This window comes from Chelonia mydas, chromosome 9 (assembly GCF_015237465.2).
Source record: "Chelonia mydas isolate rCheMyd1 chromosome 9, rCheMyd1.pri.v2, whole genome shotgun sequence".
Taxonomy (NCBI): Eukaryota; Metazoa; Chordata; order Testudines; family Cheloniidae; genus Chelonia; species Chelonia mydas.
The window spans coordinates 15,660,158-15,683,875 of record NC_057855.1 but is presented as its reverse complement, the minus strand read 5'-3'; the positions used below and the strand labels follow the sequence as shown (position 1 = coordinate 15,683,875).

The 23,718-nt window shown below is 41.5% G+C and overlaps 1 protein-coding gene across 7 annotated transcripts in view; it reads right to left on the bottom strand.

Moving 5' to 3' along the window:
- The window catches only part of PLD1 (phospholipase D1), a 123,736-nt gene that overhangs the window by 12,315 nt on the left and 87,703 nt on the right, over nt 1-23,718 (bottom strand). For 5 of the 7 annotated variants that reach the window (XM_043522380.1, XM_037908562.2, XM_043522377.1 and 2 more), the window contains 8 exons: nt 22,288-22,416; nt 21,784-21,902; nt 20,135-20,248; nt 10,529-10,639; nt 8,999-9,087; nt 4,615-4,728; nt 2,485-2,534; nt 1,297-1,431 (listed from right to left, as the gene is read on the bottom strand). In XM_043522380.1, the coding sequence (XP_043378315.1) occupies nt 1,297-1,431; nt 2,485-2,534; nt 4,615-4,728; nt 8,999-9,087; nt 10,529-10,639; nt 20,135-20,248; nt 21,784-21,902; nt 22,288-22,416 (861 nt within the window). The remainder of the gene's footprint in view (nt 1-1,296; nt 1,432-2,484; nt 2,535-4,614; nt 4,729-8,998; nt 9,088-10,528; nt 10,640-20,134; nt 20,249-21,783; nt 21,903-22,287; nt 22,417-23,718) is intronic. The other 2 variants (XM_043522379.1, XM_043522378.1) reach the window with 1 other exon arrangement.

Sequence of the window (23,718 nt, the reverse complement as noted above, 5' to 3'; positions counted from 1 at the left end):
AGAACCTGGGCCTTGCTTTTTCCACTGGAATGTTGGCACTTTAATAGGAATGTACCAGATACATGGGGCAGCACTGGGGGATGTATTTAGTTCCACAGCTGGTACGTTGAGCCCAAGCCTCTTGGGTAGGTCTACACTACAAAGTGACCTGCGGCCGCGTGTCTCAGAGCCTGGGTCAACTGACTTGGGCTCATGCTACAGGGCTAAAAATAGCAGTGTAGACATTCTTGGCGCCCAGGCTCTGAAACCCAGCCAGGGGGTTGGTGTCAGAGCCCTGGCTCCAGTCCAAGCCTGAACATTTACATAGCTATTTTTAGCCCCAGAGTAAGAGCCCCCCGAAGCATAAATCGGTTGACCTAGGCTTTGAGATTTGCTGCCATGGGTCTTTATTATTTTTTTTTTTTTTGCAGTGTAGACATACCCTTGGATGACAGCAAAACACACAGATAGCACATCACCACGCCCACTTCCATTTATGTGGATGCACCACAGAATTAGTCCTATGTTTATGATCATCAATAGTAAAACTATTGTGGCTGTTCTTCATACTAGAGATGTGAGAAGACTATCAAAAGGACAACTATGTAGCAAAACCCTCCCAATCCAAACTTCAACCTATCTAAGGGTATATGGTATAAGGATTGTCTCTGAGGTGGAAGACAGTATCATTCTGCTTCTTACAAGACCTAATATTATGTTGCTCATGGGCAAAGCCTTCATACTGCTATAACGGGCTGAAAAGGGCTTTCTTAAAGAAATAGGAGTAACTTTGGGTCAGATTCCGCTCTTGTATTCTGTGGTATAAATAAGAGCTGAATTTGGCCTTATGTTGTTATTTTATGGCCTTATAATAAAAATACAATAACAGAGAGACGGATGAAAATGCATCTACAACTTGTTATAACGTATTTTCCCAATGGTCACATGTTCCCCAAGCCTTCCAAATTTCACAGCACATTCTGTTCTTTAAGGAACAGATGACAACTCACAATTTAGTGGCTAAAGCTGAGTTTGATGAAAACAAATGGACAGAATTCCCTGCGGTGGGACAAGTTTAACCACCAAGGGATTTCAAAGCCACATTTCTTTATCAATTAATCAATACACTTTAGAAACCTTCCTCCATCTCACTTCCCCCATTAACTTGTAATTACTTTACATTTAAATTCAATATACAACACAGGGAATGTGTTAGCAGGTAAAATGGAACAGAGCACACCAAGTAGAGATAGCCATGTGCACTTTCAGTCGGGGTAGTCAAATGGTACAAATTTCCCCTGCAACCATCTTACTCACCAATTATGACAGTGTTGTCATCAGCTATAAGCAATTTGCTGTGAACGTAGATGAGTTCAGTGACGAGATTTCCATCCAGCTCAGCATATGTTCGAAGCCCACAGAACGATATGTAGTTTATCCATTGATCTCCAACTGAGGATTAAAAGGGACAATGAGGTGGGAGTGAGAGGTGGTCATTATTAATGCAGAGGCAAGGAAAAGCAAAACAGTTAACTTTCAACATCTCCTTAACAATAACCTAATGTAAATAAGTCTCTTTAAAATAGATCTTACTCTCCTATGCCTCTCTGTGCCATTCTGATCCATATAGGCAGCTTGACTGGCTACCCAGGGATTCCCCCCATTTTGTCTTGTGTTGTATACTAGCACCTCCAATTGATGCTAATGTCTGAGAATCACTTCACTAGTTGCTTGCTTTCTCTGACTGAGCTGTGGGGAAGAGGTTATAACCAGTTTTTTTGTCTGCACATGCTATGGAAACCATTTTCTATTTTAAATTAGCTACAGTTCAGATTTGCACAAAGATACATGAATCAAGGATGTATTATGTAGCACGTGTATTTATGAAACACGTTTTTCATGGTACTATGATTTCCATCCAAGCAAATTTAAGGACACAGGCTGACCCCGAGAAAGCAATGATGATAACAGTGTTATAATTAAATAGTTTTATCTCTACATGGTCATTGGGTGCCAAGCAACAGTGTAACAAAAAACCATCTCTAAAACCACCCAAAGCCATATGATCCAATAAACAAAATCCAAGTGTGGTGAAGAATCATACATAAGAATTCCCCACCCAACAATCTATAAAATACCCACTTCTATTGTCCTCACTCCATCTTTGTGCTGCATAACCCAATGTTAGAAACCAACTTGACCACAACAATCTCAAGCTAAACAAAAATAAACTTTGGGAGTCTTGTCCACGAGGATGACACCGATTGGATCTTACTGCTTGATTATATTTCTTCAGATACACAGATGTTTTTGGCTAGTGTGTTTTCCTTATTTTGAAGATGTTTGAAGATATTCTTGACATAATTGCAGTATTTTGTGTTACTGAAGTTTATATTAACTGGCAACTGGATGAGCTCATTTATGCTTTATAGCTAATCAATCAAAGTTTAGTGTCCTCAAGACCTAATGATGAACATCACGCAGAGAGGGAAACAAAGCACTTACTCTCTGCTTTCAATTGTTCCAGGATAGAATTATCTCCTCTGCACATGGTCCTGGAAAGAATTAAGGCGGCAGTTACAAATACAAGTGATCTGAAGCAATGACATATAATTAGGTATGTGAAGTTAGCGATACTCCTAATGTGCTAATCAGAAACACAAGACACATTTTAAGTATCATATAAAGAGAAGAGCTGTGACATTCTCAGAATACATTTTTCCTAAACAAATGTTAACATCGGTGTAGGACACAGAAGGCATAGAAGTTCGTATGCACCACTGGTCGGTCACCCTTATGCTGGGGAAGGTATTGTTGTCTACATGGGGATAGGTTTCAGAGTAACAGCCGTGTTAGTCTGTATTCGCAAAAAGAAAAGGAGTACTTGTGGCACCTTAGAGACTAACTAATTTTGCAAAAAGAAAAGGAGTAAATTGGTTAGTCTCTAAGGTGCCACAAGTACTCCTTTTCTTTTTGCGAATACAGACTAACACAGCTGTTACTCTGAAACCTGTCATTATGCAAGGCACTGCATTTAGCCGTATGGAGTGGGAATCTATCTACTGCATGAAAAATTTAAATTGATTAGTCTCTCAGGTGCCACAAGTACTCCTTTTCTTTTTACATGGGGATAAAAGCCCCACATCTGGCCTGGGTCAGCTAAGTTGGGCTAACAGGGCTGAAAAATCTCTGTGCAGACATAACCTAAGTATGATTCCTGCCGATCACTGGACTCTCAATGTTGGTCCCTTGGTCTCACCACCCCTATGGCAGCATAGCTCTCTTATAAACCCATGCTGCCTTCAGTTGTCCCTCCCCCAGAAAGCAGTCAAAGCAGTGCCACTTCCTTCCCCTTTCAGAGCCTCCCCCGCCATCACCCTTGTGCTGGGATTGCTTCTCTCTTCTGAACAAGGAGAGGAGAGCATCGGGTCCCAAGGATCAGAAGGGATCTCTGAGTAGTCTGAGCATCAGCTTTGAAAAAGACTATGGGGAAGATTTTTAAAGGCATAATTGGTAGCTATGTGCCTAATCCCCAGTGACTTTCATTGGGATTTAGGGCCTGCCATCTGTGCCTTTGAAAATCTCTCTCTTCCCTGACCCCACCCTACCGCCAAGCTCTGTGGATCGCAAGATTACAAAACTTTGAGGCCTGCCTCAACCTTTACTCCTTGCAAAGTGATATATTTAGCACCATGAAATATATTGGGTGTGGGTCTTTTAGATGGGGCCTCCTGTGCTCTGTGTGAACATTAAATATCAGTACTTATGCATGTATTTCCTGGGTATAAGTGCCTGTGTTTGAAAATGCAGCTGGTTATTCCTCTCAGGCTGATCTCAGGATCTGTGAGAGAGACCTGCAAGAAATTCAAGCTCTGCAGAGGAAACCTAACTAGGAACCCTGACAAAAGCAATCTGTGAATTTACTTGGCTGACAAAACCACAAAACTCTGAGCTCCCTCTGCTGGCTGGGCAGCAGGGCAGTCAAATAAAACACTCGTCTCTGGGCTGAGTTGTCATCTTTAATGATGGTGGAGCTCAAAGAAAGATAGAGTTGTAGTGCTAATATTTGTTGTTGAACAAAATAAAGCCATATTAATTTCAGCTCTGTTGAAACCACGGGGAAAATTGATACTAAAATACTGTCAGGCTTCTAAAAAAATATCAAAAATACACGGATAAACTAGAAAAAATGTAGTGATAGCATCTAAATTCCTAAGAGAAGGATGGAAATGTCAAGTATGAGTAAATTAAGTCTACCTCTATGTGCTTGTAGAATTTTTTGGAGCCTTATGGTGCATCCAGAAAGCAGGCTAGATAATGAGCTCAGCAAGGATTTTATTAGCTATCTCTAAGTCCAAGGTCACTATTGCAAATAACAATAATATAAAAAACTGTTGGCGTGTTATGTAAAAACTGTATCACAGATAAATAGTTCATTTTCTTTTTCTTTCCCACATACTGTATTTATGTACAGCGCCTAGCACAATACGGCCTTGATTCTGATTGGAGCCTGTGGTTATTACCACAGTACAAAAATCATCATCACTACCACCACCACCACCACATCAACAAAAGCATGGAGATCACTATAAAGATCTCGGAGTACCATGTCCTTTTTTTGACTGTGCACAGTACCTGTAGTTGAAGTGCATTATGGCCTGCAGTGCATTCCCACCTCCGGTCGAAATATCTCCTTCAAATCCAGGCAACAGCGGGATCACCACATACACTCGGTATCGTTTTTTTTCCCTAAAATAAATAATCCAATAATCCTTTGGGGATATTTTCCTGCAATTTCAACTTCTTTTCACCAGTCTTTATTAATACTAAACTTCCATTATCTTCACTGGCCCCCATTCCACTGACTTACTCCTATGGTTTCTGTAGTGGGCTTCTACTTCATTTTTAAGGGAGTGTGAGTCAAATGCATTTTTGGTTCAGGTTTTCCTCAGTTGTGGTTAGTGCTACAGCATTTATTTAAATGCACATGCAACAGAAGGTGTAATTTACTAAGAACTGAAAACAACAAAAACAGGTGTAGAATAAAAAGAAAGGTTAGGACATATTCATTTAAGTGTAAGAGGTATGGTTTGCATCACAGAGATGCAAAGGTGAGGTAATTTTCTTGTTTGTTGTGTCTAGCTTTATGGAAATAAGTGCAATTGAGAACCTCAGTTTAAATGGACAGCACCTTATTGAACGTGGCTAGCAGCATAAATTATTATTGTAAAGTCAATACAAGCATGAAAACAAAATTAAATCTACAGTTTGCCTCCTTTACCAACCTTGTCCCTGTTTCCAAGCTGCAGATTACACTGGGAGAGGAGATAGATAGAAAACTCAGTGCACTGGCCAGCTTTTGATGAATGGGCCTTCCCAGAATATTTAGAAAGGGCAAATATTTGGCCTCAGACATCACAAGGGTTCAGTTTTCAAGTATCCTTAATTGTGATCTGATCCTGGATTACCACTGACTTGCTAAATCCACCCATTTTTGCTTTTTCTTTGTTGATAGTTAGATGCTTATCTTGAGGGCCAGCCAATTTCCCCTGTGGCTTAACTCTAGAGATGCCTTTCAGCCTGAGTAATCCAAAATCACAGTAGGGTGCCAAACAACTGCAATTTCACTAATTAAAATTCAAGTGCTCCCTGGCTTTAGATGCTGTTTTTACCACCTTGAAAATAATGGTGGATAATTTCTGATTGCCTAAATTATCAAAGCCCAAATTGTTTTGTTACTGTACTCTATATGTGAAAAGAATCTTATTTAATTTACTCATCACTAGGTGGCAATGTATGGAGAAAGCCATTTTAAAAAACAGTATCTAGGTGGACCAGTTTACATTTTTGTTAAGACCATTTTTTCCTGGTAAATGCTTAATTAGCTTGCACCTTCCGATGAGAGACCAGAAACGGCCAGGGAATCAAAACTGGTTCTCGTGTGACTACTAGTATATATATCAGTGGAGGAATTTCTACTGTTAATGGAACAGCTACCATGGTGGCCCTGAAATGATTGCCAGTTGCTTTGGACTATCAATAGGATTACTCATGCTTAAAGCTAAGCATATGCTTAAGCACTTCATGGTTTAACAAGCATGTGTCATTTGTAATCTCACTATTTGAATAAGACAGTGTATCCTTTAGTAAGCAGAAGGAAGTACAAAGGGAATACAGTACCGAAGGAATCTATTTATCCTAGCTTAAGCAGTCAAATGTTTATAGATAATATTTTAAACGGACAGCACCTTATTGAACATAGCTAAGAGCACACAATTTTTAAAGCATGTTATTTTTAAAGCAAACTTTAGAAATGATTAAAATGTTTCGTTTGCACATTATAGAACAGATGTAAATTGCACAGATTTGGAAATTAAGGATATACTTATTGATATTGATGAAAATATACTGTATTAGGAGAAAAAATAATCAGCTAGTTATTACACAAAACCCAGTTTGCTTATCTAAACATATAATAAAACCTACTAAAATATGTCAGTGAAACAGAGGAGACAAGGAGAAGAGGAACATTATGAACGTGGAAAATGTTTTGTCTACAGAATAGAGAAATATGATACTTGATTGGGAACACTCCACCAAGATCTTCCATTTAGGATTAAATATCTGTGTGCCAGCCGGCCTTTTTTCCCTTCCCTATGGAAGTTACAATGTATACATTTCATATGGAATAAGTAAGTGTAACATTACTTCTCTCTTCATCTTTGCCAATGCCATACACTTTATGGCAAATGCAATCTGGGTGATTCAGCATGGACTTGATCTTCTACTGCGTTACGTCAGGAGGTACATACCCAGCTGGTTCAGGAAGGTTTGTCCTGCCACGGCAACACTACTATTTATACTTGTGCTAACTCTCAGATGTGCAAGTACATATACATGAACTGGGAATCACACCCTGTGCTCATAAGGTAGATGTAGCCTAAACAGTATATTTTCTGCTAGCTCTAATGTAGCTGTTTAAACTACAAAGCGGAAACCCAGTCCAACAGTACGTGTTAAAACAACTTATTACATCCAGTCTTGGCAAGACAAATATGACATTATGGATAGGGAAGAAATCTACAATATGTTTGGAATGGCTCTCCAGCTTAACAAAACTATGCTGGTAGATTGAGATTATGCTGCACCACAATGGCCAAATGCCAGGGAGCCAGAAACACTGGGTTGCCATACAAATACTAGCACTTTTGAATACTGAATGCCATTGTGAGGCACACTGCAAAAGTGAGTAAATTTGGTAAACAAAATATTTCTGGCTTTGATGTATATCCAATTGCAGATGCAGAACCAGATTCTTCTCTCATTGATTTTACCCAAGTGTAATTCCATAGACTTCACTGAAGTGAGAAGAGAATCAACCTACAGGCTTTTCTCCATAGCATGGTACGTTACCTTCACTATACATTGCTCACTGACCATGTTCCTGTATCTATCTCCAAGTTGTCCCACCTTCTGGTTGTTAGGTAGACAGTGGTGTTCATGTTGAAGCAAACCAATTTCTCCACTGACTGTCTTTCTTCCATGGTGTTTCTGACCACTTCAAACCAGATTCTGACCTCACACTGGTTTGCCATCATCTTAATGACTCCTGATTTACACCAATGTAAGGAAGAAGAAAATCAGACCCTCTCTCTCTCAGGAGTGTCACCTCCTTCACTTGTCTGTATTTCATATTGAAGCGCTGAAGAGAGTGAAATTGAGATGACTCCAATGGGTTTCTGAGGACCTTAACACCTCTGAAAATCAGTTCATACATGCTTATGCATCAGAGGAATATTTAGAGACCAGACATTGCAAGTAAATGAAACTCATCCACATGCACAGTGAAAAGCACAAGTGTTAGCTGAAAGGGGGAAGGAAAAGGAGGAAGGTTTCCAATAAACTCAATCCAACACCGTAGGGTATGACAAATGTGTCTTAGGGTATGTCTAAACTGCGTAAAAACCCCATGGCACCAAGCCTGAAACCCAGTCAACTGACTCAGGCTAGCGGGGCTTGGGCTGCAGGGCTAAAAATAGCAATGTAGATGTTTGGGCTTGGCCTGGCGCCTGGGCTCTGAGACCCTCCCCCCTCGCGGGGTCTCACAGCCTTGGCTCCAGCCCTAGCCTGAACATCTACACTGCAGTTTTATAGCCCCACAGCCTGAGTCCTACGAGCCTGAGTCAGCTAACCCAGGCCAGCTATGGATCTTTTATTGCAGTGTAGGCATATCCTGAAAGATAGACACCAGAAAAACAAACCTAAGCAAAGCTGTCCAGGATCATCGAAAAGGCAAAACTAATTCCTTTGTTGCTAAACGCTCCAATTAGACACGTGATCACTGGACCAGTTCTTAAGTGGCAACACTAAGATATCTGACTCTGATCCATCCATGCAACCTGCTGTAACTACTGAACAATTTAAAATACTATGGTTCTCTTGCAGTGATGTGGGGATTGTAAATATCCTCCAGCACTTATCAGAGAAGGGGCTGGCAGTGCAGTAATGGTTTAAACTTGAAGCACCATCAAATTCCTCAGAGTAAGGCAGCTTTCACTCTCCCCATTTAAAAGCAATCTTGTGCATAGAGATCTTCAATAAACCATGTATCCAGTTTATATGATTAAACTTACTTGTGTGTAAAGTTGAAGAACAGTTACAATCATGAAACTAACGCTGGCAATGGACCCATAATGTTAGTTAAGATTTAGCAAATACAAGTACCAACAACTTGCTTTTTGACTGAAGTAACATATCTTATAAGGCCAAATTCTACACTCAGCGACACCAGTACAAGTTTAGAATAATGCTGTCAACTTCAGTGGAGTTATTGCAGATTTACATTGGTGTAACAGAGCAGAATTTGGCCCAAATAAATGTTGCCTCTGAGTAAGGACTGTGTCCCTTTACGTATTATTTAAACTGTGTCTTACAAATGCAGTCTGGATTCCATTTACAGTATTTTTAATATCATCCTAGTAACAACAACCTGACAGTTCTTTTGAAAACAAAAAAATACCTGTGTGCTTTAAGAATCCTCTGAGCGATGGTATCTCCAATCTTGTTAGAAACGACTTTGTCATCAGCACAGCTAATAAAAAACTGGTTCTAAGGGAAAAGTGAACACAAAGAAATTCAGAATCATCTCACTGTCTTTTTGTCAAGGATGATGGTTCAGTGGTTAGGCCTGGGACACAGAGTACCCAGATTCACTTCCCTGGTCCACCACTGACTTCCTCAATGCCCTTATACAAATCAGTTAGTCTTTCTGTGCCTCAGCTCACCTTCTGTGAAATGGGGACAGTAGCACTGTCCTGCCTCACAGAGAGGTTGAGAGGATTAATACATTAAAGATCGTCATGCATTCAGATACTACAATAATGGGGGATAGATAGATAAATAAATAGACATTGGGCTGGGGCCCCATTTTGCTACAGTTTGAAAGAAACATTTTTGCTGAACACAGAACAGCAATGACACAATACGATCACAGGGTTTAATCGCTACAAAAATCTCAAAACCCAGAATGTATGATTTTTGTTAGGATAAGAAAAAAATTAAGTGACTGTTTTCAGCATCAGCATAGATAATGGCCTCAAATGAGCAATCCTCAGAATTGTAAAAAAAAAAAAAATAATGATAATCAGATTTTGTGGCTATGACTAAGCATGAAGCATACGCAAGTTAGAGGCTGCTTCCCAAACATGTAATTATCTTCAGATAATTATTTGGCATTATTGCCATTGTGAAACTCTTACTTTGACACATGAGGTGAAATCCTGTCTCATTGAAGTCAATGGGCATTTTGCTCTTGACCTTACTGGGGCCAGGATTCACCCATGCTGTCTACAAAGCCATAAATGCTTTCAGGCTTGTGGGACTATTCTGAGGCAAGAAGCAAATAAAGCTACATCCTGTACAACGTTTTCCTGGATGGCTATGTATTATTTTAATTAAATGGTGTCTGTGTGTGCGCTCAGGGGGAATAATTATTCTTGATTAATCTCCCTCTTTAAACACTACCAAGTAAAAAACATCCAAACAATAGATGGAAACGGATACAGCATAAGTGTCTCCATTCAGCCATTTATTCCTGCGTTTATAAAGCCATTCATACAGAGGAGAATTATGCAAGTTCTAAGATACTATTAAGTGAGTCCACTGCACATCGATGGGAGACCAAACACTTTGATATGTAGGGCTGGGAATGCAGCAGAGCCAAGAAGGCAGCTGGAAGAATATTGCATTGGAGACAAAAGTTGCTAGAGGTTCTGGAAAGAGAAACAGTAACGGAGTGGCCTTGTATTTTAACCCATCCTTAGAGTTCTGTACTGGTACATTAATTACTGACCTGATCCAAAGCCTATTCAAGTCAATGGACATAATCCTATTGACATCTGGGGGCTCCAGATCAGGCTCTATATTAATATTAAAGTCTCAAAATTTACAAAAGGAAAATAAAATAAAGAACTATGCTCCTGAGGGTCACAGGATGTGCTCAGCACTTCATTGAACCAAACTGCCATTATCTTGCATCCTCGGTACTTACTTCGATATAGATGTAGTGTTTGCTGTTTTCTATCACGCTAACATAAGCATTGTGGATGGATTCTTCATGGTACTTGATACCAGCTGACCAATCTGCAGCAGAACGGAGTACCTGTAAAGAAAAAGATTAGCTGTTTTAGTTCTGCCCTGATATAAGATGGCACTGGCACCCTTTACTAATTGTTTTGAACTGGTTGGTTTATTTTTCATGATTTCACTGACTTCTGTAACACGCATAACATTTGCTAATTACATGTTATATGTATAACAAAGGGAAATAAAGCTCAGAAATACTGTTAAAAAATTAAAACAATCTGATGAAAATATAAAGGTCTTGATTCACCATTTTGTTACCCCAATTTTATGCCAGAGTAACTTCAGTGAAGTCAATGGAATTACACTGGTGTAAAACTGGAGACACAGAGTGGCGAATCTGGTTGCAAAACTCTATTACTTACTGTAGTTCTTGTAATGCTGAATTGCCTCTAATATATTTTCTCAAAACTTGACCTTCAGCTCATTGAAGTCAATTACAAAATTCCCATTGACTTCTATGGTGCCGGATGAGGCATTTATTTCTTATGCACAGAGACACATGCCATCAATTTTACAGCTGAAGTGCCTACTGAAATCAGTGAGTTTTGCCCAAAAACTGATGGTGCATTATAATAAACAGGCCAATGGCACCAAATTTTAAACAGGAATGGCAGTCTCTGCCCTAAACAAGTACGGTCATTTACATTTTTGTGAAAAATTCTTCCAAAACTGGTCAAATTTGTCAGATTTGTGATATTTTTATTTTAATTTGCAGTAGGTCAAACTCACAAGAAAATTTTTTCTGACTGTCAATCAGAACAGGCATTTCTGAAGTAACAGGCGTTTCAAGATTCTCCGAGTATATTATTACATCCCCAATATAGCACGAAAGCTTTTGTCAAAAGGCTACCAAACTAATATGGGAAATACCCTTTGCTCATATTCTCTCCCATGTTTAATTTTGTCCTTTGCTGAAACTCTGGTCTGTGCTCTCTCATAGTTTCCTGCCTCTGTTACTATAAACTCCTACTCACTGTCCTTTCCTCAATCTCATCTCTCTCTAGTTCAGTGTGTGCAAACTCCCACTGCCTAGATAGCCTTCCCTACCTTCTTCTCTGACCACGCCTCTCCCTTTTTGAGATCTCTCCAGTGGATTTCTCTTCTTCACCCATTTCTCTTCACCCTGGGCTCCACCCAATCTCTTTCCTCACCATTTCATTCCTCTCCTTCATGCACACCACACCTATGCCTGGAGGAACCCTTCAGTCAACATGATGGCCACCATCTTGGCTAACACTGGGGACTGAACCAGGGACCTTCAGAGCTAAATGCACAAGTATCTACAGCTTGAGCTAAAGGGGCAGGTCCTGAGCTAAATTATCATAGCACAACAAGCTTCAATGGAGCAATGACAATTTACACCAGCTAAGGATCTGGCCCCTAGTCCCTATGGCTGAGATCTGTACCAGACTCGCACGCTCTGTTAGGGAACACATCGCACACATTGATCGGTGGATTCCATATTTCCTCCAGATAGAAAAAGCTCATCCAAGTATCTGAGACTCACAGCAAAGTCAAATACTGGACAAATCCCCACTTCTGTGACAGCTGTCATGTTGGCCAACAGCAGGGATTAAACTGGGGACCTCCTGAGCTGAAAGCATAAATTACTGCAGCTTGAGCTGAACAGCCAGCCTCTGTAGCCAGAGGCTGTAACAAACTCGCATCCTTTATGGATTGGGCGCAGACGGTCACATTACTCACACTGACCAGCGGGTTACATCAACATGTGTTAAGTGACTTTCATGGTATGCTTAAACTCTTTGCATGAAGCCCACCTCCTTCTTCAAGGTCTGTGCCTGGCTCACATCCACGTGTGACTCCACGAGCATCTACATTTGAGTACAAAACTACTACTTAGCATTCACATGGTGCAAATGTGCTGGGCAAACTAATTCCTGAACATCCCTTGCAAGAAGCTGAGCATCCTGGTCTCCTACTGAAGTCAGGGGTATTAAGGTTGCTGAGCACCTCACCGATAGCACTCAGTGGCATCATGCTCCCAAACAGCTCTGAGCTCCCAAACAAACCCAAAGAACCGCCTGGAGGAAGGTATTATCATCCCCACTGCATTAGTCAAGACATCAAGTCAGCTGTTCTAGATAGAAAGCTAGCTGATTTTTTACAACCCACAGCCCAGTCTGCATGCTGTCTTGTGAAACTCCCTTTTCCTGTTGCTGGTTGGTTTAGTGTGCTCTCCAGTGCAGAGTTCTCTTCTGCAGGCTTCAGCACTGAAGGAAACAGCCATGATTCCTTACAGAGAGCCATTGGCAGCTGCAGGAGCCAAATGCTAAGTCTAGGAAACAGTTTTGCAGCAGAGAATTCTTGCTTTTTGGTATCTGGCCCCCTCACAGTCTGTCTCTGGCCAGTGGGCCAGCATTGCCTGCAAACAGTTGTGTGATGTGGTAGGTGTGAAACTGCACATTCACGTAAGATAGGATCAGTTTGTTGAGGGTGTAGTTTGCCAAGTTGGTCGCATCTTATTCTACGATTTATCTCCCATTCTAGTCATGGGCTATATTTTCTGATATGTAAATAACAACGTACAAATCAACCACAGATGTGTTTAAGATGTGTTTAATGAAACAAGAATGTCCCTTCCATATTCTAATATGTTTTAATAAATATCTAGATTTTCTTGGAATTTACAAATAGGAATACGTGGGCAGCATGTTAGCCTGCAAAATACACTTTTTAAACTGTCATGACTAATATAGATATATTTCTAGCACACACTAACCCAGATAGTGTGACAGCCAAGGAGACCTCTGACCAAGTGAAAGTTGAGGCAATGGCTTAGCATGCCACGTGAATCCAAATGGGATCACTTGGATATCACCTACTTAACTTCCTTTTAAATGTCTGATTCATAAAACCCTTATCGGTCAAATAAAAAAAATACTACCCAAGGATGAAGAATTATCCAGATGACAAGGACTCTCGAGAACCAGGTCTGTAGTAGGTCTAAATGGGCTTAGCTCCATGGAAGTCAATGGAGATATGGTGATTTACACCAGGTAAGTATCTGGCCCTGATTATTTTATATTTAAGTTAATGGTGTTACTTTGGATTTGGAGTGCTGCAAACAAGACAGCTTTCAAATACATTAGGAAAAGGAGTTTAAAGAGACATTCAGACCTACCACAGACAGTGTGATTCATTGATCAAAAATATAATTGTTAAGGAACTCGGTAGTCCTGTGTCACTCTATCTATACAGGGGATTGAAGGCAAATGTCACAAGAGAGGAAAGAAACTTCAGAAGGAAATCTGGATTATGCCAAACCAAGCGAACAGAAAGTAAATCTGATGAGTGAAAAAACCTCCAGAGCAGAATGGGATCCATCCCAGAATTTTAAGGAAAGTGTGAAAGAACTTGGCAAACTTTTAGCGGATGTATTTAATAATAACTCATTGGATATGCATAGTTCTATTTCTATACATAGTATTCTTACTCTAGAAAAGGACATTATTCAAAAAGACAGCAACCATCACAATATGGGACTTGAAGAGCTTTGATATTTAAGCAACAACTAGAGAAACTGTGGCTGACTTTTTTGTTTTCTTTTGTTTATTAAAGAGTTTCTTTGAAAAACAAAAAGGAGAATTGAAGAGAGCATCTCATTGAATTACACTTTGTCCCGAAGGACTGTGAACTAATAAGACAGGACACTGCAATGATATTCTACTAGTAGAACTGAGGGAAGGAATCTTAAAGGAAATTAGTCTGCTTACCTATGATGAATAGTGGGCATATAAAGAATAACATAGCCAGGGTAGCAACAAGAATAACTCATTTTAAAAAGATGACACTATTAAATTATACTTCCACCCATCTTAATGCCCCTTTACACTACCAGAGGTCCTCTTGTACTTGAGGATCAGGCCCTTATGTTTTAGAGCAAACTTACACAGCCTAGCCTCTTGGGAGTATCTGATGATGTCTGGGCCAGGAGGGAGCAGCCACCTCCTGCTGCTGCTCGAAATGATCTTTCTGTGAGCATGGGGGAAAATGCTGGCTGCCCAGATGGCTTCTGCTGCTGTGCCAATGCTCCAGATGATGAGCTCCCAATGGGCATCAATGTTCTCTACTCTTCTCTGTTCTCTCGTGCTGGTCACACACTCCTGGGCCTCAACCTCCATGCCCTGCAGCAGTGAAACTCAGAGCTCAGCTGCCTATCCTGGTGTAGTTGGCTGCAAGCAGCTGAGCTGCAGCTCCTCCACTAGGCTTCCTTACCCTTCCGTTGCGAAGGTGTAGTGGCACAGTGCATGCAGCCCACTGGCCAGAAGCTACCGATGCAATCTGCAGCAATTAGCAGCAGGGAGCACATGGCAGTGGGCTTCATGGGTGCCAAACGCCAGCCCTGTGTGAAGAATTCGATCAAAAATTAAACTCTTTTATGAAAACCTTTGTAAAATATTCAGAGTGGCAGCCGTGTTAATCTGTATTCGCAAAAAGAAAAGGAATACTTGTGGCACCTTCGAGACCAACCAATTTATTTGAGCATAAGCTTTCGTGAGCTACAGCTCACTTCATCGGATGTGAATCCACTGAATGCATCCGATGAAGTGAGCTGTAGCTCACGAAAGCTTATGCTCAAATAAATTGGTCGGTCTCGAAGGTGCCACAAGTACTCCTTTTCTTTTTGTAAAATGTATAACTCTCCTCTACCAGTGCTTTCAGACCACCTGAGCCACCAATATTTAAAGGGTGCTTTAGAATAGATGGCCAACTTTCCCAGTGTCCCCAACAGAGTCATTTCCAAATAAGTTGTTCAGTGCTGGTACCGGGTATGCAATGATTGCAACAGCTCAAAAAGCCCTCCATTAGCAGCAATAGTTGCTGTTCTGCTGGAGACAAGGAATAAATCAATGTGGGTTTTTTTTTTCATTTTATACTTGATGTCATAAGTCTCTCTCGATTTGAAAAATGGTTTTACCGCTCAGAGACAAACTAATGGTAGGCTAGAAAAACCATCCAACAAGAGAACCTCCAGATCAGAAAGAGATTGATCACTTTCAATCCCACAGCTTCACAACTAGCGAGTCCAGACGCCCCCTCTCCTTTTAAATTCTCTTTTATCCCCTCACCAAATCATCACACCAGCTTGACAGGTCACAGCATTGTTGGTCCAAACTCTAAAGGAATTCCTTCTCTGCCGTTCCTCCCTGTAGCAAAGTCCTTCAGTTAAAGATAGAAGTTATTAACTAAAGCAAATTTGAGGATTCCGCTTCTCACTAAAATCAGTCAACACGAGTCCAGCAGGGTCACATAACACACTGATAACAGTTTTTAAAAAGATACATTTCAGGGTAGACACACATCCAGCCATCTATCTATGGTACATTTATGGCCTCCATTACCATAGTAGCTGAGCTCCTCACTATCTTTAATGTATTTATCCTCACAACACCCCTGTGAAGTAGGGAATTACTTTTATTCCCATTTTGCAGATGAGGGACTGAGGCACAGAGAGGCTTAGGGCCAGAGTTTCAAAGGTGCCTGAATACCTTTAAAAATATGGCCGTAAGTGACTCACTGAACATCACACAGGAAGTTTACGGTCGACCAAGGGCTTGAATCCAAGTCTCCCAAATCCTAGGCTACTGCCCTCACCACTGGAACATCCTCTCTCTTGTATGCATCATCATCCAGGTAATTTTTGTATATTGTAATGAACTGGCTTGTGTCTGCATGCGAACATGTGTACTACCACCCTCTACTGGATGGAACCAGAACTGCTCAACTCTGTATCACGGGAACTATACTGTTAATAGTAAAATGTGATTCTCCTTTAGCAGGTGTCTGTGCCTTTGAAACAGGAAGATTTCAGTTGCAACCCCATTTATTTCATAAAGGTCTGAGTGGTCACTGTATGCATGAGGGTAATAACTGAAGTTTAGGTTGCCACAGATTAACTATGATATGTACGTGCTCTGAACTTTCTTTTAAATTAATATTTACTTATTACTAATGTGTAATCTACCATTCTTGTCAAATTGTCCTCTCTTGTCAATGCATTCAGAATTAATAAACTGAAATGCAAAATCCTTTAGTTTCAGAGAAAAGGTCTGCATACTACTTAGGCATATTAAACAGAAACAAGCACAGGTGTTCTCTTCTCTCCCTCCCCTAAGCTCTGCAGCCTCCCATCACTCATGCAATTTTTATGCAGGTGCTGTCATCCCTTTAACCTCTTTAATCCAAGCAACACCACCACCACCGTATTTGCTGGGAGTTATTCCATAACTGCAAACAATACATACTGTGGAGCAAATTTCTAAGAACTAATACCTTGGGCCACTCAGGCTGCATGATGTTTCATTGTGTCTTACAGTATGAACAGGGTGTGATGTTGTCTCACCATGTCATAGACTTACTGTGTCTTGCTTGGATAATAACTGGAAATTAGAGTTGGAAAAACTGAGAGTGATTTTAGTTTGATGACTCCCTGTCAAACAAGTTTGGCTCATGCAAAAATCAAAGATGCTATGATAATCCAACCCCAAACTTTGAGAGAGGATGTTTGACTCAACCCACAAGCTGTCTAACTCCCTCCTTCCTTTCTAACTCCTGTCTTCACATCTTCTCCCATAAGTTCTCTCAGGACTGACTCAACTGTCCCATGATGCAATCCAAACCCCACCCAGACCTGTTCTGTCATGCTTTCACCCTGTCTTGCTGCCAACAGCTCCTTACAACACACTTCTTCCAGAAGGCCTCTGAACCCCAATCCTCCCCTCAAAGAAGTGACAACAAAAGAGAGGGAGAGAGCAGACCAAAACCTGTGAAACTAACCATTAGGGGCCGCTATGATAATACAAATAAAGCATCATGGCTCAGTCAGTAGGCTTTCTGTGGCATGTCCCACCCCCCACCCATCCTTCATCTAATCAAGACCAGAATTTCAAAAGGGCTCAGTCAATACTCACAACTCAAGTCAGATTTTCAAACAGAGAGTTCAGCTCCCATTCACGCAGATAAAAGAAGTGGCCAGATTTTCAACAGTGCCTAGCACTCAGCAGCTCCCATTAAATCTGTCCATTAGATTTTACTTTTCTTGGAGCAGGGGAATTTGTCTCCCATTTGCCTGTCAAAGGACTCTACCCTACCGCTGGTGCTATATAAACAATGATAATAAATGTTTCTGGGTTTGACCCATCTCTACTAGAGGAAGGATTTACATAAAAACATATCCTTTGCCCTTCTGGGTAAGACTATAGGTACGCTGTTCATGTCTCGAACCATCACTGCAGTCAAACTGAAAGGTAAATGAGACGCCTGCATCCTGCCCACAGTTACACTGTGTAGACAGGCAAAGATCAGCTTTTACATCATTGGAGTGTCTTGCGGTGGGCAGCTCATAAGAAAGAGAAAGGCAGGCTCCATGATGGACTCAGCGGCCTCACTAGCATAGTTGGAAATACCAGAGGTGATGCATTGGGTATTTACACAAGGAAGCTAAGTCACCAAGCTGAGGCTCTGGGTGTGTGCATGTATGGGGCGGGGGGTGAGGGGGAAATTAAAGGCCAGATTCTGACACTCCTACTCAAAGGGGGCTTATTTGACTGCTATGCAGCGCTCATTACCTGCAGCCCTCTCCATCCAATCTCTGCCTGCAAAAGCCAGAATCTCCACCATCATCAGTAATAGATGTTGAGCCAGTCATTAATCTTCAGCTATAACTTCAACACACATAACATGTTTTATAATGCTGCTTAGTAAACTGCATTTCCACTACCAGCCAGAGCTCCCTGTACTTAGAATCATAGAATATCAGGGTTGGAAGGGACCTCAGGAGGTCATCTAGTCCAATCCCCTGCTCAAAGCAGGACCAATCCCCAATTAAATCATCCCAGCCAGGGCTTTGTCAAGCCTGACCTTAAAAACTTCTAAGGAAGGAGATTCTACCACCTCCCTACGTACACTTGAGGTTCCTTGTATGGTATCCTAGTAACCCAGCTTCCTATTGTGTGCATTTCCACTTCGACAAACACATCAAAATCAGGAAAACAAGCACATTACAGAAGAAGCTGCCAGAATTACAGTATGTGCATGCACAAATATGCTTCAGAGCTGGAGTGGGTCATCTTGCAAATACTGACTAAGAGGCTCTCCGGCCCCATGCCTGTTTCTACCACACAGCAATATAAATACTACTTGCTATGTGCAGGTACATTAGAAGGGATATTGCACTTCAGGAAGATTCAAGAGAGAATCCACGTTTGCAGCAAAATACATTTTTACATGTATACAGCTTTATGCAGCTCACGGATGAGCCATGCCACCAGCTCTCAAAAGGCTGCAGTCTGCTATTAGAGATGAGCTTATGCGTAATTTGCAATGAATAATTTACAAGATGTCTATAAGCAGATCAAAATTTTCTGGAAATTTATTCATTACTGGCATTTCTCAACCAATTTCTTTTTTTTTTTTGCTTAGTATTTTTTCTGTTGATTGTTGGTTAATGGTTCACTGGGTTCGATACTTAACATTCTCTTATTCAAGCTCTGCTGGTGAGTTGTGACTGGTCACATAAGTCACCTGAGTATTCATTATGTTTTCTGATTGGATCAGCATAACTCAACATCAGGAGGCAGGCTCGAGAAACACACTAGAGATTCTCAGGATGGGTCTAGGCTAGAAAATTGCACTGGTGTGACTGACATGGTGCAAGCTGTAACAGTGCAGACCATCTTCACTGGGCATCCTAGTTTTGGGGCATACAGAGCACCATATCCATGCGTGCGCGCACCACCACCATCACCCCGCCACACACACACACACAGAGCGTCACACAGCGTTTGCTGCAAGTGCTGCAGGGTCTCTCAACATTTGCACCTACCCCACAACTCTCCATGTAGCTCCCTGCAGCAGGTACCTAATGTCTACAGAACACTTGCACCAGTTCACAACGGGTCTGTCCATCATGAGGAGCAGCATACCTGCAGGTGGCGGGGCAGAGAGTTGCCAACCTTTTCTCAAGCTGCTGCCAGGTGGAGTCTGGACTGAAGAACTTATTTCGTGCACCCTAGACACTTTTTTCCTGCTCAGCTTTGATCCCCTGTATCTGTATCTCTCTCTCTCTCTCACACAGACACAGACACACACCTGTCACTTCCTAGGCACAGTCATTTCCACCCTACATTCCTAACATGTCTAGTTCTGCTGTTTAATAATCACATTTAACATTCGCATTCTGCACAACTCATGGAGTTTAAAATGTGATTTGTATAATTCATCTTACATACACTGAACCCGAACCTCCGCTGCTGTCAATCAGTCTCTCTCTGCTGAAATCAATGAAGCTACGCTGATATATACCAGCTGAGTATCTGGCCTGCTAAGTTGCATTTTAAAATAAAAAGTAGTTTAAACTTTAAATCCTTTAAAATCTTGTATGTTTCAGCTGGAAGACTACCAAGGCCTCCTATTACAAAGAGCTAAAAATGAGCCCAAGTGCCAGGAGGTTCTTCATTTTAGGATTCCGTGAAATGCCATTTACACCCACCTGTACATTGGCACATACAGACTCGGGCACTTGATACTTCATCTCACTGGCGGTTCGCTGAGATTTTGGCAACAGGAATGGGTAGGACAGGGATCTGTATTTGGGCTTCATGATCTTCAAAAGAAAAAAATGGAGGACACTGTATTTTAAAACACATTTTTTTCAGATTTTTATGTTGAAGACCATTACTGGTTTTTATGCTCCTCTCTTAATACAGAAAATTGGGGAGGAGAACGTAAAGTTTTTCATATTCATAAACTCAATTCCTGTTCTGAATAGTTCTGAAAATACTCATGAATTCTGTACTCTTCTGTGAAATGTGGTCTCAGTATCTTGAAATGTAACACTCATACCAAAAAGTCTGTGCAGATGTCAGGCTAACAGTATGTTATGTCTATTCTTTGCCATGCATTTGCAGTTTGAATGCACATTTGAATATCACTCAGGTTTTGGTCAGGGGAATATAACCATAGGACCATCCTTGTTCTAAAGCCCCACCATAACTGGAAAGGACACTTTCTGTCTGAAAAAGTCATACTGATCGTTGTTCGAAGTAGGACCTAAGATCAGGGCTTAAAAAAGCGTAGTGGATATCCAGTTGCCTAAGTAGGCCTGCTCCAGAATGAACCCTGCCACTTCCTAAGCCAAACCACCTCCCTTCAATTGAAAGCATTAAAGCAGTCTCTAATCTTTAGGCAGTGATGAACTTCAACACAAGTATCAAAGCGCTTCTTCTCAGCGTGGGGAACAAACATCAAAAACAGAGGGGAGAGAGAGAAGGAAGAGGGAGAGCAAATGAGGAAGAACAGAGGGGACTCTGTTGCTCCATTAGTCACCATCTTCCTTGGCGATAGGGCCTACTGGCCTGGTCCGCAATGTGGGTTGCCTTCCAGCCTGCCCAAGGCTCCCTCATCATCACGGAGGGTCCTTAGCTGATGGGATCCTAGCCAGTCCTCTCAAGTGGTGAGGACCCTATGTGCTTGCTAGTTGAATCCCAGTGACTGGATTCCCAGTAGGCCAGAGCTCCTCTGGTGATTGGATCCTTGTTGGTCCAGGTTCAGGTTGGTCCAGAACACTGGCAGGTTCCCCTGGTTTCTTGGCCCTGAAAATCCTGGTTATTGCTAGTTTGCCCAGGTGGCTGGATCACCCGGCTGTGGCTTTGGCCTGACGGCCCTGGTCTTCTTTGCTCCCTTTGGCTGTGGGATCACCGACTGAACTGCTCCGTGTGCCTGTCTGCTGCTTCGCAAGAGGGCACGTTATTGGCTCTTGTGCAGGACAGTCTCCCTCCCAACCAGCCAGAAGGAACTGCGAGAATAGCAGCACAATGGCACTCGCCCCTTGGCTAACAACATCCCAGACCTCATTCTCCTGTCACACCATTTTCCACCTACTAAATTCAAATTATACCTTATTTACACTGGTGTAATAGGAGAATGAGAGCACCTATCTGCATTACTTGCCGTCAGAGTCACAGTTTTTCAGTGTTACTTGCTGGGACATTAGGGCAAGCGAATATATACTTTACTGGCCCAATCTGGCAAATCTTGACTACCTGGCATAGCATTTATTCCTGCATATAGCCCTACGTGAGGCATCTGCGAAGCATTCAGATTTGAGGGCTTGCAGGACCTATCTCATTGCACACCTACCTTTGTGAAGTTCCAGCGCTGAATAAAGTGTCGAGCAACATCCCGTGCAGCTTTGCCATGCACAACAGATGAAATATCATGCCATGGCATTCTGGGTGTGGTGTATCTGTCAATGAAATCTATATGGACAGGGAAAAATTGCTATAGTTCATCTCAGATCAGTTTCAGACATTAGTTAAGAATATCACTGCATCTCTTCCTACAAACGGAACCTTTCCAGAAATAAAAACTAGCAAATAAGGAGTTAAAATTGGGGAAGGTCAGCTTGTGGGGGCTGGTGGGCCACAAGCTCACTTATCCATTATTGTCATAGATATCTGTTTTTATTACCTTACTTTGGGATTCTGCTGCCTCTTCCCAGCAGCCAGACCAGGTGGGTCTCGTTAGCTCCAATTCAGGAGGGTAAAAAGGCAGAGAAGCCTTCTAAGGCAGTAGAGGAGCTAGGGAATGAGACAAAGTGTCTTGCAGGGAAAAAAGTTGGTTCCAGATTGCAATGGCACTTACCAGCAAAGGGTTTGTCAAGTTGAACCCAGTCTTTAAAGACGAAATTGCAATAGTCCTTTCCATGCCAGAACCTGGTCTCCCCAAGAAGTTCTCCAACACCTGTCTTCAAGCTGCGGATTGATCCTTTATCTGTCACAGGTTTATAAAGTGACCAAAACATATGCTCTAAGGTTGTTTTTAAGACTGCTCTCAACACAGCACAGATGAGAATCACACTTGAATAGGAAACTATTGGCATAACTTGCCAGTTTTAATAAGCTAAAGTAATTTTCCAGTTAAGTCTCTGTTTCCCTTCTACAGTACAACACATCTGGTACACAATCAAGGGGGATTATATAGACATGTTTTGTTACTGGTAATGGAAGCTAGATCTGAATCCTTGGATTGAAAATTTACCCTTCAGCTATTTGTCATCCCACAATAACCTGCAAGGAAGGATACCTACATTGAAAGCATTAACAAGTGTAATTCTGCTCTCATATACCACTGACTTCAGTTGGAGGTGGGACTTTATATCTGTGTGCAGAAGAGAGTACTACTCCTGTATATTTAGTTTGTACTAAAGTATAAATCAACTCTAACGGCAACTTACATTTTATAGGATTCATGATTTTGACTCCACAAAAGGGTCTCTCCACTGCAATTTTAGCTACCACAAGGATGGGTCTCTTCCCTTTTTCCAGTGCCTCTTTAAATAACAACTTCAGCTTCTGAGACTGTGTTACATGTTCAGCATGTGGATGCAGAATTTCAGTTTCATGGTGAAAACTAGGGCCTACCATCCTTGCAATGACTTACGTGCAAAAATTACTCCCGTTCCCCCAACTCCTTTCTTGAAATGTACACCTCTTTTTGTGAATGCCATGAGCATATAAATGAGGAGTAGTGTGATCCCTTCCACCTCCCTTCTAAGAAAACAGGAAAGAACACAATGGATCAGATCTATGTTCTAACTAGTCCATATCCCGTCTCCGACAGTGGCCTCTATCAGATAGCTCAGAGAATAGTGTAACAACCCTGACTGGACAATTATGCCATAACATATCTACAAGGAAAGTAGAGGCTTGAGGCAAGATGCTTGATGTCCCCTACAAATTTTTATCCTATATATTTTATTTTTATATGATCTGGCCAAGGTTTACACCATGGGGATACTCAGCTCTCAGACAGTAACTAAGTATTTGGGATCAGTCACACTCACAGCCAAGATGGAGTGAAAAACCCTACCGTTATCTAGTCTCCCCTGCATTCTCCCATGACATGTATTCTCTCATGACAACTGACCTGTTCTGCACTGCCCCAGAGAAAGCACAATCTTCAGCAGCACAATCTATTGTCATTCCATGGATCAAAATACAGGTGATGCTGATATACTGATGATGTGCACTCTCCTACCTGTCTCACCCACCCACATAAAACTCTGACTTGGAG